Here is a 21724-nt window from a genome sequence, read left to right on the forward strand (position 1 = left end):
TATCATTACATTTTATTCTTTATCTGACTTTCATCCTTTCTATTATGCCCTTTGTCTGATGTACAGTGTACATGTTAGGTACATGTAAGCATTTTAATGTTTATACAAGCTCGTTCATGTACAACGTTACCAAACATGATAGCAGCTAAAACAGAAGAAGACAAAAGCCAACTCAACCAATTTCAGGTGAATTATTATTGCAGGTAGATTTGAGATTTGAATGCTATTGTAGTTGTCTGTCTAGCTATACAGGAGATATCTCCCTAAACATATTTACATGGAACAACATGTGACTAAACATATAGATTTGTCTGGGTCTTCCTAAACATGAGATGTGTCCAAATAAATTTAATATAACCTTACATCTCTACAAACAGAATAAAACTCCCTACATACACAAACATGTGAATGTATGATATTCACAAAAATGGGTGCTTGTATGTATCATGAGAATAGGTATGGTTTGTACATACCTAGCTATAGACGTATACATGTACTCAAATATATATATATATATATATATATATATATATATATATATATATATATATATATATATATATATATATATATATATATATATATACACACAAACACGTGCACACACACAGACATACACACACAGACACAGCACACATGTTCATACATAATTAACCCTGATAAATCTATGCTGTTAAACAAATACTCTGAGTTGGTTTCCAAATGTTGCCACCAAAACAAATATTATTTATCAAATTTCAACACCACCTAAAACAATATACCTGTAATGGTACGTCCAAACTATGTAAATGTAAGTCAAGACCTAAGGAAATTTAGTTTTGTCTGAGGATTGCAGGGTTCATGAAACTTAAGAAACACATATAATTACTTTGTACTTGAAGTAATTTGTGTTATTTTATATACATTTAATTTGTGTCATTATTTACAGAGAGAGAGAGAGAGAGAGAGAGAGAGAGAGAGAGAGAGAGAAAGAGACAGACATGTTGCTTAACTTTGCAAAACATAACTTCAGTAGACTATTAGTATTTGCCAATTGGAAATCACTTGCATAATTAACATCTGTTGGAAACTGTGAAACATCGGTAGTCTTTAGGACGCTGTGTTCCTCACAGAACAATGCTGTGATGTAAATCAAACAGATGCTTGCCATTGTGTACCTCAGCTAATAAATATTGACAAGGAAGGCTCTTCAATGACAACTACAGTGGGTTGATAGGGCATGGTACGTGACAAACATTAACATCTGTAAACACCAAAATTATATATACCACAAACTTGGCACGAAAGTTGACACCTTTAAACGATTTAAATGAAAACATAAAATTTTGTTCACAAAACTTGACACACTTTTGATAAAAGTTTTCCATTCTAACAAACCTGATTCACAGTCAGTTAAGAGGAATACAGGATGCATGAAAAAAGTAAGTGTACAGGTGCAGGAAGGAGGTGGCAGCCATAATGTCTCAAAAAAAGACAGCCCCCACGAACAAATAATTGACATTTTCAAGTAATCAAAGAAGCTTGCTGCTTACACAACTGGTACAACTTATTTGTATTTTGTCTTGACTTGCTCATCCGATATTGGTGATTCTAAAATCTTTAATTTTCACAAAAATGTATGAAAAACATCTGCTATCTCTCCATAATGTTGATGTACAAATAACAAATTAATCATTTCAAGTATGCATAAAATCCGATTTGTAATTGAAGTCACTATGAATTTCTGGTGGGAACTTGCACTGAGCTCTGAAAATATTAAAAATCAAAATCAACTCCATAACTAGCGTAATGATATACATGTAAGATGAACAGGAAATTTTGCTATCAATCATCGAAATTTCTTATGTTCAGATGCTGGGCATTATGTACAGATTAATTTACAATATTCAGTAACTGTAATTATGACCTATTTCAGATCAAACTGTATTAAATTTTTGCTAGGTGAGCCATGCCTAATGCCCTAACTGACAATAAAACACACATACTGTACTATCCCTATTCCCTTCTTTTGGTTTTGTTTTCAAGCCAGCAGCATATAGAACAACTTTTGATGATTGCTTTGCACACACACACACTACAATTATTGACAAAGGAAGTAAAGGGAGTGACCATGTATGTACCCTGTAGGGCATTTTATGGGTCACACACTTCAGAAGATTCAATTACACATCTGTCAATGTACTGTTCGTATGCAGACCAATCTATATCTATAAGATAATAACCTCAAATATGAAGAATAAATTAGAAGAATTTAATAGATTTCTCATTCATTGCTGACAAGATACCTTCTTTTTAAGTTTGTAGTTATGTAGTGTCTGTGATATTTGTATAGCCTGTTGCTAAGGTGACTATAATTAAACTTTAAAGTCGCACAATTTGCCTATTCATACAAAAACCCTACAGGGGATAGAATAAGTAATGTTGTGATGTTTGCTCAGCCATTAACCATACTCATGGCACAATTTTATGCTCTTGTAACTCTGGTATTAAAGGCTGATGTACTAATTCAATACATGTACCTATGCCCACATACAGTTTGTAACTCTGAACCCTACAGCTTGATATCCTCATTCATGTACCATGATCCTTTATAATGCTTATATTGGCCTAAAAAAAAAAATTGTGTGTTTCCGGTAACCCGACCTACCCTAGTTCAAACCCCCCGACCCTAAACTTTTTTTTGGACCTTAAAAAACAAATCCCGCGAGATTGGCTGGGAAAAGTTTTAAATCACGCGTGATTTCATGACGTCATTAAACAACAATAGCGACTGCTTGTGCAAGCGTGTTTTTCGTAACATGTGAGAAATGCGATCACGTTCAAGAAGAAATGTAAAAAGTGTGAGAGGCTCCCCACCTAACTATCAAAAATGTTTTTGTGTCGAGTTTGTGTTTAATTCGTTTCAAAAATTTGTTCCTATATTCTTATCCGATTTTTTGTGTTAATAAAAATGTTTGTTTCACCTCGGATATTTGTAGGGAAGTTTGGATTAGTGTGTACGGTAATGTTTTGTTTGTGTGGGGAAAGCTTATGGCGATTGTAAAAAGTGTGAAAGAGGCTCCCCAACTAACTATCAAAAATGTTTTTGTGTCGAGTTTGTGATTGATTCGTTTCAAAAATGTGTTCCTACATTTTTATCCGATTTTTTGTGTTAATGAAAATGTTTGTTTCGCCTCGGATATTTGTAGGGAATTTTGGATTAGTGTGTACGGTAATGTTTTGTTTGTGTGGGGAAAGCTTATGGCGAGACGCAGCCGGACCTATGGTGTTACAAAGTTGATGAGTGGCCCTTTGACGCTTGCGTTTCGAAACCCGAGTGTGGTTTCTCATCAGTCGCAATGTAGATTCTTTCGTTAGTTTGTGTTTGTGAAAATTTATTTTTATGTATTTTAGTGATCTTGCTCTTCGAATAGCGAGGCAAGAATATCAATGTTTGGGTCTCGTTGTGAGTCCGTTTGGTGGTCTGGTTTGTTTGTTTGTTTGTTTCTTTACTTCTGTAAATTTTGTTTCGACTAGTGTGTCTTTTAGGTTTTTGTTTCTCTTGTAAGCAATGATTGGTGATTCTGGGAATAGATTCCTTAGTGTTGAGTCCTTCTCCAGTTCAGCCAAATGTTTCAAAAGACTTCCCTCAAGATCTTTTGTTTTTATGTAAGGCTGTATGTTGTACTGAAGATGAGTTTGTTTGTTGCTTCTTTACGTGTACTTGTACAGTTTGTTAGTGTATTACGAATACTGTGATTTATTTTTTCTGTTATATTCGTGATTTCATTGTTTTTGTATTCTCTGTCGAGTAGTTTGTTTCTAAAGAAAGCGACTTTTTTTAGTAAAGTCGTCGTTGTTTCAAGTGCGAGCGTATCTAAGGATTTCACCTTTGATAAAGCCATTAAATGTTGCTGTCGGGTGACACGCTTCTCTATGTAGAAATTGGAATGTGTCTGTTGGTTTAGTATGTGTTTTGATGTCGAGGATATTTTCTTTGTGGTATCTTGCACCTTTGAAAACTACTACATCTAGGAATGTAATTTCCTGTCTTGAGTTTTCGTATGAAAACTTAAACGTTGGGTGCATTGTGTGGATTTTTTGAATGAAGTTAGTGAGTTCGGTTTGTGTTCCCAGAAAGATTGCAAAGACATCATCTCTGAATCTTTTCCAGAAGTGATTGTTGTTGTGGTTGTTTACGATTATTTTCTTTTCAAGTTCATAAAAAGCAATGTCTACTATCTCTGGCGAGGCATTCGATCCCATGCTGCAGCCGCGGGTTTGGTGGAAATATTGCTTGTTAAATTCAAAACTGTTGTGTTTTAGAATTAGTGAAAGCATTTCTATTAAGTCTTCCGTGGGTGGTTTTTTGATGCCGTAATTTGTTTGAAGCGAGGTTTGTGAGTTAAATGTTTCACTGACTAGCCGAATCGCTTCGTCGTGAATTGTGTTTGTGTCCATCGACACCACGTCGAGTGTTACAAGAAATGCATGTTGGGGGAAATTTGTTTTTTCTATTTCTTGTATGAAGTTTGTTGTGTCTTTTATATTTGACGGTTGTTGCTGGACCAGTGGTTTTATGAAGTAATCCAGGAATTCTGAAATTCTGTTAGTGGGACTGGAGCAGCCACTAAATATCGGTCTCCCTGCAAACGTTGAGTTTTCAGGCGGCGGTTGTGAATTTTAGGAAATAAGTACCAATGCGGGGTACGGATTTTTATGTTTTTTGGATCGAGATACTTGTAAGTATCATGGTCGATGTCTTTGTTCTCGTACATTTTGTTAAATAGTTCGTGTACTTTGTTTACTGTTTGTTCTGTGTCGTCACTGTCTAGTTGTGTATGATACTGAGTGTTGCGTAATTGTCTTTTGCATTCGTGTATGTAATCTTTTGTGTTGACAATGACGATGCCTTGACTCTTGTCGAAGGGTATTAAAATTTTCACATTTTCTTTTTTGCAGAGAAAAAAAAATTACCAAAAAAAATTTTTTTCCGACCTACCTACCCTATTTCTGAAGAGCATGTTACAGGAAACACACAATTTTTTTTTTTTGTCCTTATATTGGCCAATCGACTTGTTGAACCCAAATGAAGTACAGGTAACCCCTGGGTATGGTACTATACTTTTCAGTATCACCAACTCTCAACAGTGGGCTCCAATTTTTTTTTGTCATTCTGCCAAACACCAAAAGCTATTAAACACTTCATGTAAAAGTTCTAAAAAGTCTATGTGGTCACAAGCTGGAGTTAGGAATTCTAATTTACTGAAGTAAAAATGCCACACAAAACACTATACTGTTATGAATTCTACAGGTCAAAGCTTAACAAGATCGGAAAAAACATCACAATATCAGTATTCACATAAGGTAATATTGACATAAATAAATGAGTTCTCAATGCTCGGTTCCTTTTAATTTGAAAATCTACATTTTATCACTTATAGTTATACGCCAGCAATAGGTGTACTTCAATCAGTCATTTGAAGGATTCTACAGAGTTTGACTGCATGAATTATGGTTACCCATGTACAGCAATATCATATCTGGTAAAACTGGCAATCTCTTTGATAACAACATTATGTTTACTGTACACGGAGCTTTTCCATATTTCTGTTGATTCTGTGTCACTGCTATCGTACATAGGATCTGTTCAAGTGTTCTAACATGACAAGTCTGTCATCTTTCTGCAAACACCTGGTGACTACACTCCCTATAAACTGCAATAGTGATGTCATGTTATCTTTTCCTTTTTGTCACTGCATACAGACCGTGTCCGCAAACTTAGTGACAGAATGTGAGTTGTTGAATATTAAAAACAAATACATACATGTATGCGGGATCAGGAAGCCCCAAAATGATTGAATAAAAGACTATCATACCATAAACTCCTCAGTGTTCCAGTTTAAACATGTGTTTAATAGTTTTACTACATGTATAATTGGAAAAAAAAATTGTGCATCTTCCATAATATTTTGTGCCATCACAAAGATGCTTCTTTTTATAATATTCCATTTTTCTAATTTCAAACTTGAACTTTCAGATCAATCAATCTGTTGAAATTTGAGATACAGTTAAAGAAATTTGCATTTCATCCTGTATGTAAATGTAAAATAACATGTACAAAATTCTTGGCAGAGTTTTCTATTTTTGACAGTTCCTTTGTCAGATACATTTACTTTAAAATCAACTGCCTATTATTGTTCAATCTCTCTGAGGTTTATAAAGACAGCTTGTCAAAATCTTTTCTCACTTAAAAAATCCTGTCATCAATAAATAAGTAGAAGACAATAAATCATGCCAAACAAAGAATTCTTGTATAACTCTCAAGATTTCAAGCATCCTGAATACATAAGTGAGATCTAACTCAGTTTATTGGATTTTCTTGCAAAATCTACTCAAAGCAGAAAGAAATCAAAATTTGAAAAGAGTATGAGACAATGGCTTTAAGATTGTTTTCAACAATTTGTGACCGACAGATTTTTACAAAAACTAATTAATTATACATGTACTACAGTGTGTCATAGTTTAATGGCATTCAGGAATAGTAATATTGAAAGCAATTCACAAAAACCCATATATATTACTTGTTGATATGCACTACAAACTTACATAGGTTGACTTTTGGTAAGGTGATCACTTAGCAATTGAAAATTATGATCTCTATCAAAATTAAATTACATTGATTACATTTCAGGGAAACCAAGAAATAGAAAAACATGTCACAACATAGGATATAGAGTAGAGTCTATCTGAGACTTACCAGTAAATATTCGATGGTCAGCTGAGCTAGTTTGAAGAGTTTGATGTAGTTAGGGTCAATCATCCTTGTGTCAAGTTCTTGTTCAATGTTACAGAAAGTCAAGTTCATTATGTTGTCCTGTAGTACTGTGAAATCAAGATCTCTTGAAACCCTTTCCACATCAACGGAAGCTGTCAGAAAAGGTAAGGTTATTAAGAAATTGTGTTCCGCTTCAGGAGCAAGTGGTAGTGGTATTTTCTTGTATTGAAAAGAATTTTCAGAATTTCTGTTTGGTTTATCAATAAATGTGAAATTATCACCTGTGTTACAAAGGTAACTGGAGGATAATCACATTGAATATTTTGAAAGTTTTGTTTCTTTATCTTTCATTTGCTTATAGTCTATTTTATATCCTATACTTTGTCTTACACTTTCATAGTTTTCTTGAACACAGAATCAGCACAATTATTGCTTTCAAATTTAAAAATATCTGTATGTATCTTGATATTGACAAATTAAGGTTACATACATTCATATTCATCAGAATAAATTTGAAAGCTTTGAAACAAAACACTGTGCTTTCAGAGAAAATTTGAGGGTATAACCTGAGTTGCCATAGTGACACTGGGGTAGGATTAAAATTTATATTTGCCTAATCAATCTCAAATACGAGATAATCTGCAAAGATTTATGGCCAATGGCATTACCTGATACAATTTCAGTACCTGAGCAGCAATGAGTTTTTCTATGGCAGATAAAAAGAATTCAATCCTTAGAAACCTTCCCCATTCTCTTTGGTTACCAGCGAAATTTCCGATTAAAGGTGAACTAAAAATAATAAATGTAATATCAGAATTGGTAACAAATATTTTATTTGTACTAAAAATATCCTAACATCCATTTAAAATGATTTTCCAATTGTCAATCCAATCTTCTTTACCAGGCTTTTTTACTGTACAGAAGAATATTGATTTCCCTTGATTTTCAGGTAAAAAATCTTTATCTTTTAGATGAAAGTGTCTTTCAAGAGATAAATGCATATTCCACTTATCTGCATAGGAGTACCACCACACTTTATACTGTATCACACTTTAGAGTTTCACTGTTGACTTTAAAATGAGAAGAGTTTGTCCCATCTCAATTAAACATTTTATGGTGAAATACCTCACATCCTCCAAGTACAAATATTACTATATATAGTAAATATTTAAACTACTAGTACTTAACATTCAGCCGATACTATTAAAATTAAATGTGACAGATTTATTCTCTTGAAAGAAATTATTTATACATAGACTGTTGCATTTTTTAAATTCAATTTGACTCTTTACAATTCAAGCATAGTATTATACTGTAGATACCCTTTTTCACTCAGGAGGGCTGAACTTAATCAAATAGAAAACTTTTTTGAAAAAAAGAAACTTTCAAATCCAGAAGCCAACTACAATTAGAAATGTGTAAACGACAAAGCTAAATAATGCAAATTTTCACATACCCATTTTTCTCCAGTCAACCCTTTCAAATCGTTTCCTGAATGAAAATCCTGGCCCATTCCTGGGGGATCCATTGGGTATACTTGGATAGCCATTTTGATTGGCAAAGGCATAGGCTGCCTGGCGTCGTGGACTGTTGTAATAACCACTGGGCATCATATTGTCCATATTCTCATTGTCAAACTTCATAGAAAATACTTGAATTAGGAATAATATCCTTTGCTAATGACCTGTTGGGAAGGAAATTGAAGTCAGTGGCGCACAAGTGGTAGTACATCCATGATGTCAGTCCTCGAACACTGAAAGCATAATTAATATTCCTATGCTGAGAGTCTCACTGTCGGACCACTGGTCATCTCATCCCACCATAAACTCAAATGATATCACGCTGACATACCAGCATATGTTTTAGGCTATGAATATCTGAGTTCCATGCCTTATTGTCCTACCACCTAGATGTGACTATTGGTGATGCAAAACAAACAATAACCTCTAATGACATTTCACTCCATATTTAACTGTATTAATGGATGGAACCATTTATAATAGCTATAGGGGTGTGTTGCTGATTCATCTCACACAAAAAAATTGCACAAACTTTCCCCTCTTCAAAGGTTTGATGATCTGTTTTTCCTTTCTGTTTTGACTATTCCATTCAACAGATGTCATAAATAAATGAGATAACATTACAGGGCAATTTATCTGTAGATGTGTTTGTATGGTGTGTACCCTGCAGGAAAGTAGATGCCACACTAATCCCTGCCATGATGCTATCCTAACTGTTTCACATAACATATCCTTGGTATGTATGTGAGTATTAAACGCCACCATTGTCGACTTTGACAAAAAAGTAAGGACACAGACACAATGAACACAACAGCATAACTGAAAAGTTGATAGTCCACAATCGAGTAGACCATACTTTACACATTTTTCAAGGTCCTGTTGCGCATAACTGGCAAATAATTTACGATTCTGATATATGACAGTGGATACTGGAACCATTTGGCCATTCACCTATCGTGATACAATGGGCTTGTAGCAAAAACCAGCAGTCCTAAATAGATTTGTCTCACTGGTTTGTACTCAAACATGGCAAACTTAATGGGAAAATGTAACAAGTCAATTTGTTTTTAACAAAAGTCGATAATTTCACACTGATAAAAGGTATTATCACGTGTAATATTGTATATACCATACATCACATGAACAGAGCTATTTGGTCACTATCAGTTTTAACTGGAATTTATGGAACATTGCCAAATCCATGTTTGTCTTCTCCCTGGATAGCTGAATGACGCTCATCATTCAATGACCAAGAACATAAATAAAACTGTCAAACTGGGGCAAACTATTATATGATGGGACAAACTCACACAGATCATGCACACTCACCTGACATAATCAATTATTGGTTTTATGCTTTCTGTCAGTCTGGTATATGTCTATGATTTTTTTAAGTTCTGGTTCTAATGTATGCAAAATCTGATTTTCTGAAGAAATCAATCACACACTGTCGAACTTTGCACTCACGATTTGTTTGAACATGTGCTGTCATGCCCCAATACACCAGCACCAAATTGCTCACAAATGAGGAGAAATATATTCCTTTTGAATGCAGTACTGGAAGATTATATTCTCCTTGTTCGTTTGAATTATTGTCTCCATTCCCCTTTCAAATCCTTCATCTAATATCGATATGCGGTCATTTCATAATTTAAAGAATTTTGTCATTCTTTTTCAGGTACAACACCTAACTTCCACACTTGAAGGGAAGACTCTCTTCATTTTTGCCAGAAATATCTCAGAACTTGAGAGTACCAAAATAGTATACTACAATTAACTTTTACGATATTTATTACAAATCTGGCCGATTAATATGAATTAACTCATTTTCACTTTCTGGATAGTGTGAAACTTCTAACTGTCCACTTGTTAGTCTACAGGTATGCTTCAAAAACACTAAAATAGCAGTAGTCCTAGATTGGACAGTTGTTTTCAGACAGGCTGTGATCTGGACGTGACGCTTTCCAAAACGACTCGAAAACGTAAGTGATACGGTGATAATAAACTTTTTAAAAAATTTAGGGAGTTTTTCATTCATGCTAGAAATGATTACGACACGTACGGTCAAATTACTCTCTCAGTCGACCCTAAGTTACTCTTGTGTTGCGATAAAAGTTGAACGAACGTCTCCGCGTATCGCTCCCCGGGCCGCGAAACGCTGGTGGCAGTGCCCATATCAGAAGAGCGAATGCAGAAGATGAAACCAGATCCCGATCTGGTTTACGCGCCCGGCCTGTTGTACTTGTGCGAGTGGACGTCACTAGATGTACAGTGTTAAATTATCCCTATACTGATGTGTACCAAAAAATCCCTATATATTACTTGACTTGAAACATAGACCCCTCGAAGGTCTATGCTTGAAACGTTGATCCTTCCGATTGTGGAACAGAGCGCCAAAGTCCTGTGGAAGTTCAACTTCAAGCTTGTCGACTGCAAATTAGCGCATCTACCGTAAATTGTTTACAATAACAGTACGCAATATACAGATATTGTTTGGTATGAACAAAAGCGATGTAAGAAACTGTTATACAGTATTTAAAAATCTTTGTCAAATATAATGTCTTTGATGATCTCAAAAGCAAAACAATCGGACCGGACTTTGTTTTGGCACGGGACATGTTGTTGCTTGCAAAAATATTTTTGAACCCCGCCCAGTAACTTCACAAAAATCATCCTACCTGTTTCAGAGATAGATCAAATCCAATTTACAACGTAATTCCACAAGATATAAGCTTATCCGCGACGGAAGCTCGAGTTTCTCAGATACAGAATAAAAAGTTCAGGGGTAACCATCCGAAGTTCACGATAGTGAAGTCAAAACTGACGCCATGTTGGAATTCGTTTGCATAAATGAATCACGGGAAATTGACCCGGAAATGAAATATACTCATGACTCTTTACCTTTGACTCTAGAATCATTTGACCAATCAAAATTCACCACGATGTCCAAGAGGCAACTTCGGTGATATGAACCAGGAAGTGAGCAGGTAGATAGCAGACGCAAGAATGTTGAACATATACAGGTTTTTCAGGTCGCTCCCGCTGCTATTTGTCACCCTAGACATCTACAATGAAGGTAAGACCGACAAATCATGTTAAAATATCTCCTTCCTGACCCGCAAATCGGTAAATTACTGAGTAAGACACTCAGAATTTTACATGTAGTTTTGCCGGTCGTGAACGAACACAAAGTTTTACGTACACTGTAATTAGTTACACGTGTCCTTAGAAGTATGTTGTAACTGAAGAGAACCCGCAGATTTTTTCGATCACCAACCCAGAATCATCATGTATATTTGAGATAAGGTGCCTCCGAAGTCGAGGGGACAAAAATGTATGTGTTTACCACTACACAACGTAACGCAATCGTGTTGATCAGAATGCTGGTCCATCAAGCTCTGGTGTCTCGTTTTATCTAAGATGAGAATCGTTGATTCTGTCAGTACGATTCCAAAACGTGCTGATAATCATAACGTGCAGCCAAAAATAATGATACTTATAGTTAAGATATCGTTATTTTTTGTCTGCCTCTAGTTTGACCATTATATAATATTACAGATGACAAGTTAATCATTGTGGTGACATACCGGTACTACAGTACTATAAAATATTTTTGTTTTCCTTATGAAAATGATATCTGCATTAATTATGATGTTCTGTCATATTAAAACTGGCTGATAAACGTACAAACGGTGAAATTTGATTCAAGAAAGTGTCATTGCTTTGTATCCACAGGTGTTGAAGGTAAAGCATCCAAGAAAGACGTGGAACAACATCTTGAACTTGGTAAACAGCTCTTAGCAGCTGGCCAGTTAGCTGATGCACTGTCACATTACAATGCTGCAATTGGTAAGTTACCATGGCATCTATTAGATGATGATGATGCTGATGGTGGTGGTGGTGGTGATGATGATAATGTTGATGATGATTTGTATTGATCACTATTATTATCAACATCTTTATGTCTATACTCTGTTACATAAATAGAAAGTACCAGTACTCAAAAATACTTTATGTTGTGCCTCGAATCCCACAAACAAAGGAACCATAGATTAAAATACTCACATGACAAACAAAACTCAGAGTCCCTTCCCAAACAGCAGTTTGGAAATGGAAATGAAAAAATTAAAATAATGATTTGAACTGACCAAAACATGGTGAATTGGTGACAGAGGATGTTGAAAGTTTAAATAGGTGAGAGGTTTTCAAGCAACAAACAATTCAAAATCTAAAGTGTTTGTTGTGATTTCCATAGTAAAATTGTGGCTTATTAGTGTAGTAAGAGCAAATATGCACGAAATAATCAAAATAGAGCTAGACACTCCCCCAAAACTAAATTCAAAGAGTTGCTTTTGTCATGCATGTATTTTAATTATTCAGACCCCTTCACTTAACATCAACCCATAAACAGGGAACAGATTTGCAATTTTTTTTAAAATTCAGACTACACCTTAGGAAAGACCAGGATTTTGATCTTTTTAGAAGTTCCTAAATAAAGTTCTTAAATAATGAATGTAAATTACTACTGACTAGTTGTTATTGAGATCTTAGGCTACATTGAAATGTTATTTCAAACCATACTAAGTGTACTATGTCATCACCAAGCAACCCTTTGATTGTCCCCCACAATCAATCAGATTTTTCCAAGGTTTTGAAATGAAAGTAAAAGCTCACAAGCATGATGCTTTCAGTACAGAGTTGTTGCTTCTTTATTTTCAGTGAAGAAACATCTCATAAATTGTTACTGCCAAATATACTTACTTGTAACAATTTTACCTTTTTAAACAGTAGACTACTGTGCACTCCCAGCCTTTTGGCCATTATGATGTATAAATTGCATTATTTATTGATGAAAATTGTGTTTTCATATAACAAGATGCACAGATTTATACATATTTATTAATAGATTTTGTTGTGCACGGGTGATCTTTGACCTCCATTGATCAACAGGTCAGAGGTCACAGAGTACCTGTGTGCAGTTTCAGTCTACTAGAAGTCAAAAAACCAATGTCAGAACGACAACAGTGATAATAGTTTCATAATTGATATCTTTTATTTGTATTTCATACAGGTGATCTTTGACCTCCATCGATCAAAAGGTCAGAGGTCACAGAGTGCCTGTATGCATTCAGTCTAGAAGTCATAAAACCAGTGTCAGGATAACTGATGAGAACAGTGTCAATATTTTCATCAATCGATATTTTTTATTTGTATTTCACACAGAGGGTGATCCAGAGAACTATCAAAGTTACTTCAGACGTGCTACAGTGTACCTGGCCATGGGGAAGTCTAAGTTTGCACTGCCAGACTTAGACAAGTGTATAAAGTTGAAACCAGACTTTACAGGAGCACGATCTAACAGAGCAAGTGTACTTTTAAAGCAAGGCAAATTGGATGAAGCCAAAGCTGATTATAAAGCTATTGTAAGTATAAAATCCATCCTGTTTAGTTCTGTTTATTTGACCTTGCAAGAAATAAAGATGGTCTGTTTCCTTTCTTAAATTATTCTGGTTATTTCCTTCTATAATTATGTTTTCTTAAAGTATTTTAAGTGGCGTCTAGTCTTTTGATCAACGCAGAGAAATATTTGTGATTTCTTCTTTTCATTATTTACAAATAACACTGATACCATCATCTATAAAAGATGTCTGATGAACTTTTTTTCACGCTTTAAATATGTACAACATGACCTTGCAGCTTGACGTTAATCCAAAGGATGAAGATGCAAAGGCCAAGTTTGACTTGATAGGACCACTCAAAGAAAATATACTGTATGCAAATCAACTTATAGAGCAGGGTCAAAAAGAAAATGCAATTCAATATCTTTCTGTTGTAATTGAGGTAAGTGTTTATTAATTACAATTGATATCTTGAGTTATTTGTATTGTTGTCTTTTGATTTGTGTGCTGTATACATGTACATAATCGTTTTATTTGTGATGGAATAAAATCCTGCAGAAGCATAATGACATCAGTGTTCAAATGCAAAATGACATTTTTCAACTCTTTCATTTTCTGAACCAGTTCACACACAGCTCGTATCTCCATTTCCAGTTGCCTAACACAGTGTAATTCAAGTATAATTTTAGCTACAGTTTGGATGCCTTTATAAATTATTTGGTGACCCATCACCATTTCTCTGGTCCTGTACCATGACTGATGTGATGAATTGAGAATAGTGGTAAAATTCACCAGATAACCATTCCTAACAAAAACGTCACCAAATTTTAGTGTGTTCGGCAAACAGACATACAGGAGTTGAGGCTCAGGATTAAAAGATTCAGCCACAATTTAGGGGTAAAGGAAGTAAAACCAAAAACATTACAGCAATGTAGGATGCCTACATACCTGGGCTGCAAACAAATGAAGTATCATTTGTACATGGGCTCAGAAAACTTGAAATGCCCTTCGACATACATTCATAACTGTGTATATAGGCTTGAACTTACTTTTGTTTAAACCCATCCCTCATTCCACCGAAATTTTCAAAGCTTTCTACTGTAACTATTATAACTGTTACTTTTCAACAGTTTTGATTGATTCCTGTATTTTGGATGTCAATATTGGACAATTTGTGACTTTAGTTTGGTAGTCTATGAATGAATAGGTGTGTACATGTATACTTCAGGGCTTTTATATGCTAAATAGAATTTTATCATAAAAAGAGTATGCATGTCAGAATTTTATAATTACTTCTATTTCACTTCACAGCACTGTCCATGGAATATTGATCTAAGGAACAAAAGAGCAGATGCATACATACACTCAGGACAGCCACGGAAAGCAATAGATGACATCAGGCCAGCTGCTAAGATGGTACCAGACAACACAGAAGCATTTTACAAATTGAGTACTTTACATTATTCACTGGGAGATTTGGAAGAGTCATTGATGTAAGTAGTTTATATTCCTTGCTTTGCCCTTCGGTTTGAAATTATCTTGCTCAAAGCATTTAGGTCAACCCATTGCATTGAAAGCTCTGGGTATTGATACAATTGATACAATTACTTTGGGTCATCAATTCTCAATATCACAAAAACATTAGCATGCGTTACTCTCTTTGTACTGTATCATCACAGTCTGAAAATTTCACCAGTGAAGAGCAGCATTTGTCCAGAATATGGACGTCCTCAACCTGACAATCCACTCAAGTGTCAATATTTTCCACTTTTCTGTCATCAACACAGAGCCATCAGAGACTGTCTCAAATTGGATCCAGACCACAAACAGTGCTTTCCACAGTACAAAAAAGCAAAAAAACTGAACAAGCAATTTGAATCAGCTCAGGAATTTATGAACCAGCAGAATTACGATGATGCCATCTTAAAACTTGAAGCAACGCTTAAAACAGAAACTGAAGTGCCAGCATTCAGAGAGAGGGCAAACCAAAAAATATGCACATGTCTTTCAAAAGTAAGTATATTCCAGATTTACTGTAAATGTCCATCAAGTGACAAAAACATTGATATTTTCATATGTAGATCCAACTTGAATGTTGTGAAAAAACATGACAGCGAGAATATGTATCATAAAATGCATTGCCAAACAACAAATGTAACATAAATTTACCACCCTATACAAATGAAATGAGTTATGAGGCAATGTACATAGGTGATATCTAGTCAACAAACACAAGAGGGCAATTCAAAATGTCTTTTGTTAGAAACAAATATGGTGAAATCTGTCTAAACTGAACCCTGTATAAACTGTAAATCTGTCTAAACTGAACCCTTTTTCAAGTCCCATTCCAATATAACTCTGTGTTTAAAGGACCTCTATAAACTGAACACCTCTCCAAACCAAACAATTTTCTCAGTCCCTGTAGGGATCGGTTTCGACAGGTTTTACCGTAATAATTGTAGTTCATGATAGTTGAATCATTTTACACAAGTTTTTCTATATAGAGATCTAGCCATACCATTTACAACGCTGAAACTGGACCAAACCAGTGGTTTTGAAAGCATTGTTATTACATGCCTTATATATTCAACGTTGTGCACCCCATGGAATTCAACGGTAAATTGTTAATCAAGGCAGGTGACCTTTGCCCGATGTCAGGAGGGCAAAGGTCACTTACCCTAAGGCACTTCGTCTCTCGTTTAGGCTATAAACAGGGATTCCCTAAGTGCATCTGTTATCACTCTTTTATTGTACATTTTCCTTTTTTCAGAATAAAGATGCTGAAAGAGCTCTTGTTGTGTGTTCAGAAATTCTAGAAAATGATGAAAACAATTTAGATGCCTTATGTGACAGAGCGGAAGCATATATAGCAAATGAACAATATGAAGAAGGTAAGTGTACAATAATGAACACCATTTAAGTGTCACAGGTTATGACTGGCCATAGAATATTCATGACTAATGTACCTTCATGCATCATCTACAGTATTTTTCTCACCTCTCAGCTTGAAATTGCCCAATTTTCACCATATCTGACACTGATGTAGTGAGCATGTTGTTGTTCACACATTTCAGATTTAAATTTGTTTGGGAAAGTACTTCATGCTGATGAACAGAATTCATCAGTGAGTCAGAATTTTACTAGTTTGTGATATTTTTACAGAAACACAACCAAAGACCTACATTTTGTACAAGGCAATAATGTTGTTTTCTTGAATATTACTGCTTGATGAAGTACCAAATATTGTTTACTATTTAGTACAATATCACAAAGAGGACATCCTTACCTTGGTATGATGGATTGTATCACTAATTTTGATGTACCAGGCTGCATGGTGTTGGATATGTATGTGTCCATTGCAACAGTTGCCAACCTTAAATACTTCGCCTTGGTATTTGATGGACCATGCAACAAAATGTGTTCAAATGCACTTGACATTATGATTAATACTAGCTAAGGCCCATAGAAGCTATTAAATATTGCATGTACACTCACTCTGGCCTGCCACATCAAACCAAATATGAGCCAAGTGTCATTGATGCTATATTTTTATGTCTTGATTCAGCTATAAATGACTATCAAAGAGCCAAAGATGTAGAAGATAACCAAAGGACGAAAGAAGGTCTAGAAAGAGCACAGAAACTTTTAAAACAGTCAAAAAAGAGAGATTATTACAAAATCTTAGGTGTTCCAAGGTAAGTGTAATACCCTTCATACATTTATCATCAACTAGAATTTCCTTTCTTAAAAAAGCATATTTAAGTATCAGATTATTTAGTTAGGAGATAAAAATTTCTGAAGTAATTTGATTACACGTCAAACCACCTACTATTGGTACGTGCCTGTAAATATTTTTCACAAATATCTCTCAGGCAGAAACTCAGCTATGTCAGGAGGTGATTTTTGCATGAAAGATGTGTCTAAATTTTAACTTGTCATGTTCACATGACAAACAAACTCCTTTAAGGTTGAGAAGATTTTGTTGAAAATGTTTGTTGTTCGACACACACAAGCAGTTCAAACTTACAACCTACGTCTGTAACTTATTGTGTGTAGGGAGAGTTCAACTATTATTCTATTGTCATATATTTACACTTCCAAATAGATATTCAGAAAAAGTAAGAAGAGGGTTGCAGATCAAATGCTATTAATATTACCATATGTGTGTTTGAACTATCAGCAGTAACTGAATGTCCAAACATTGTGCTTATTTTCATCACTGTATGTGTTTGTACTAAAAGTTGTGACAGATAGAAAAGTTGTTGAAACATCCCTCTGTGTAAACTTGGAGACAAGAATCCATTGCCATACTGGTACTGTCATTGGTTTGAAGTGCTCATGTGATACCCAACTCATGACGCATTCTGTCCAATCATAATCCGTTGCCACACTGGTACTGTCATAAGTTTGAAGTGTTCATGTGATACCCCAACTCATGAAATATTCTGTCCAATCATAATCCGTTGCCATACTGGTACTGTGTCATTGGTTTGAAGTGTTCATGTGATACCCCAACTCATGACATATTCTGTCCAATCATAATCCGTTGCCATACTGGTACTGTCATTGGTTTGAAGTGTTCATGTGATACCCCAACTCATGACATATTTTGTCCAATCATAATCCGTTGCCATACTGGTACTGTCATTGGTTTGAAGTGTTCATGTGATACCCCAACTCATGACATTCTGTCCAATCATAATCCGTTGCCATACTGGTACTGTCATTGGTTTGAAGTGTTCATGTGATACCCCAACTCATGACATATTCTGTCCAATCATAATCCGTTGCCATACTGGTACTGTCATTGGTTTGAAGTGTTCATGTGATACCCCAACTCATGACATATTCTGTCCAATCATAATCCGTTGCCATACTGGTACTGTCATTGGTTTGAAGTGTTCATGTGATACCCCAACTCATGACATATTCTGTCCAATCATAATCAAGCAAACACATGTAACAGATAGTAATAACTTTACATCATTTGTGAAATAGGGAGATAGCAGTGACAAAGGCGAAGAAATTCAGCTGTTTATAACCTTGCTTCCCATTTGTTCTATTCACAGAAATGCAAGAAAACGAGAAATTACCAAAGCGTACCGTAAATTAGCACAACAGTGGCACCCTGATAACTTTATTAATGAAGAAGAGAAGAAAGCAGCTGAGACAAAGTTTATAGACATAGCAGCTGCCAAAGAAGTACTAACAGATCCAGGTAAGTGATTTCATGTATTCATGCATGTCAAACTTTTCGATCATACAACACTGCCAAATTTATTTATATTGCTTGAGAAGATCTAATTTAACTTGACAGAATTTTTGTTATTCATGCAGTAATAATTCAGATTAAATTTGATGATTTTATTTCACAAAAAATATAGTTGCATTGAGGCAGAAATGCATCCCTTACACAATGAGATGAAAACTGGTCCATATTATCACAAAATCTGTTCAAAGAATTTTGTCATCCAGTTTCGTTATCTCGTGAATTCTACAGCAAGAAAATCTTTATGATTTGATACATGATACATGCATAACTCTTTAACCATCAGGCTTTGGTTGAGACCCTATTGTTTACTACTGAGTGGGTGGACCCATATACAGTGGGGGGGTGGGGGTGGAGACCCTCTGCTGTCTATAGCAGGTCTTATCAACAGAGAAATGCAGTTGAAGGACTGATGTTTGTGACACATTCTGAATAACAAAACTTTAAATATGGCAATCATTCACAGAAAAGTGCAACGAGTAAAGAGGTCTTTGGATGAAGCAATATATTTGGAAAATTACTTTCCCAAGGTGTAATATTAATCAGGAATATATTTTTTCCATCATTTTTTCCAGAAATGAGGAAACGGTTTGACTCAGGAGAAGATCCATTGGATCCTGAACAACAACAGCAAAGTCATCAACATCACTGGGGACATTTCAATCCATTTGCATCAGGTGGAGGACCTTTTAATTTCAAATTCCACTTCTAATCAAATCACTGATTAGAAAAGTTAATTTTTATTAGCTTCCAGCATCGGACATTTTCACACATTTCCATCTGTGGACGGTATCAGACTGTTCCTTTTCTAATGAAGGAAGTTTTACAAGGCTTTTACAAATGCAACACCCATTCCTTTCAGAAGTTGTTTGCAGAAGTTTAAGCCTGTAGGTACAGTGCACTTTGGAGGGGGTGGGGGGACTTCAAATACACCAGGTGTGAACATTTCAACATAGAACTATATCAGTACAGTGAAAAGATGCACTTTTAGCTGACAGCATTCTTCACTTTTCTTAGTTCCTTGCTTTTTAATGCTGTGATAATTAAATTATTTTTTTCTGCTCAAGTGAGTGGAGATATTGGATATGTGATTTCCTAGGCAAAACATATGCAAAAATATTTCCTCTGGTTTCATAAGTCTTCATGACCTGGCAGTCAGTCAGTTTTTTGGACTACCTACTACTATTGCTATTTAATCACACTCAGCTGTAATTCTCACAAGTTGGTACTTTTTCAGAAGTGAACTCTGTAATAAATCATGTTTATAAAAAAACCTTGCTCTTTCTATTTATTATACAGTGTGTTAGATTTGAGGACATTGCTTTACAGTAGTTTCAATGTCAATGCTGTCATAACTTGTTCTTTTCTTTTCTTTTGTTCTTTTTTTTTGAAAAAGATAAATTTATTTCAACATAGTCACAAATAAAACAAATCTACATAACTGTGAATGCACTAAAATTACAATGCGTCTTGTTTGAAAAGCAAACAAACAAATAATTAGCTGCTTAATTAAAAAGATCATCATATGAATGTATTCAGGATGCATTCTTCTCCTTCAAGTCTTACAAGGCTTGAAAACTTTGTGATAAAATCCTCAGTTTTGTTCATCATCTTATAAGTGAAATACAATGTATTCATCCATGAGGAGAGATGACATTTCAATTGCATGACATAGGATTGAAGGGGAAACTTTAATCCCATCAAGAGTAACTGAATTTCGAATATTCCAAACTGTATATTTTACAAAGGAAGTAATACAGTAAATAATGTCAGATGTTGCATTATTATCATTTTCGATTCCTGCAATTGCTAATCTTTTGATATTGATATTATTATCAAAGTTGTATTTTCTGACAAAGAAAGAAATACATTTCTGCCAGATTTCTTTAACATATTTACACTCAAATAAGATGTGTTCCAGTGTTTCTTCTTGGCCACAAATATGGCATTTCCCATCACTTAAATTGAAAGTTTTGGCCAAGCTTCCTGTGACTAGGCCTCGATGGAAAATCTTCCAATTTAAATCATTTACTGAATTGCTGACAATTCCTGTTGAATTAAGACAGCTGAATAGAGTAGCTTTTTTTTGTTCTCCGCACATCATGAAATTGAAGTGCGCCCTCAACGCCAGTGCGTGTAACTTAGTTTTTTGTGACCACATACCCAGTATTTATTCACAAAACCAGCACAGTAAAATATCACTTGCAGTTTAATATCCAAAACATCTTCAGCTGACCCATAAGGCTTAGTTTATTATCAGAATACAGTACTTCATAAGAAAGAATGACAACTAGCCATCCATATTATGTAATATAACAGACAAATCTGTTTGCATAACAGTAGGCGGTAGATCCCTTGATCTGAAGAGGCCAAGTTGCAAAGTGAGCGTACTTAAGAGACAGATTGTAGGAATTGAGAGTCTGAATACATTTCTGAAGTGCATTGGTCTTTATGAATCAAATAAATAGATATTGCATGATTTCACACCATCATTATTCTTCACTCTTGATCTTCTTGATAAGGCTGAACAAAAAAAATTATGCTGTTCTGATAACCAGACCTACCCTATTTTTTTCTTGTTGACCCTAAACTTTTTAGAGTTACATAAACACGGAAGTAAAAAAAAGAAAAAAACCCGTAAAATAATGGGTTTGTTACTTGGCATTTGATTTTTGCTTGAAGGAGGATGTCTTTATGTTTTTTTCTTTTATTTGTATGATACATTTTTCTGGAAATGATGTGGCCAGTGTTTGACCGCCCTGAAGCCCTGAAATATGCA

At 35.0% G+C, this 21724-nt stretch overlaps 2 protein-coding genes across 13 annotated transcripts in view; one reads left to right on the forward strand and one right to left on the reverse strand.

Moving 5' to 3' along the window:
- Positions 1 to 11132, reverse strand: part of LOC139119463 (cilium assembly protein DZIP1L-like) — a 61769-nt gene extending 50637 nt beyond the window's left edge. For all 12 annotated transcript variants that reach the window (XM_070683293.1, XM_070683289.1, XM_070683285.1 and 9 more), the window contains exons 1-3: positions 10956 to 11132; positions 8214 to 8441; positions 6740 to 6909 (exon numbers count right to left, since the gene is read on the reverse strand). In XM_070683293.1, the coding sequence (XP_070539394.1) occupies positions 6740 to 6909; positions 8214 to 8400 (357 nt within the window). In that variant the 5' untranslated portion in view covers positions 8401 to 8441; positions 10956 to 11132. The remainder of the gene's footprint in view (positions 1 to 6739; positions 6910 to 8213; positions 8442 to 10955) is intronic.
- Positions 11133 to 11195: 63 nt separating this feature from the next.
- On the forward strand, positions 11196 to 20391 carry LOC139119465 (dnaJ homolog subfamily C member 3-like). The gene is made up of 10 exons (XM_070683297.1): positions 11196 to 11353; positions 12013 to 12126; positions 13501 to 13700; positions 13975 to 14118; positions 14988 to 15169; positions 15464 to 15689; positions 16447 to 16567; positions 17242 to 17371; positions 18746 to 18894; positions 19521 to 20391. Exons 1-10 carry the CDS (start codon positions 11284 to 11286, stop codon positions 19655 to 19657), a joined length of 1473 nt encoding a protein of 490 aa, XP_070539398.1. The 5' UTR covers positions 11196 to 11283; the 3' UTR covers positions 19658 to 20391.
- The last annotated feature ends 1333 nt before the right edge of the window (positions 20392 to 21724 follow it).

Source organism: Ptychodera flava, chromosome 19 (genome assembly GCF_041260155.1).
Source record: "Ptychodera flava strain L36383 chromosome 19, AS_Pfla_20210202, whole genome shotgun sequence".
Taxonomy (NCBI): Eukaryota; Metazoa; Hemichordata; class Enteropneusta; family Ptychoderidae; genus Ptychodera; species Ptychodera flava.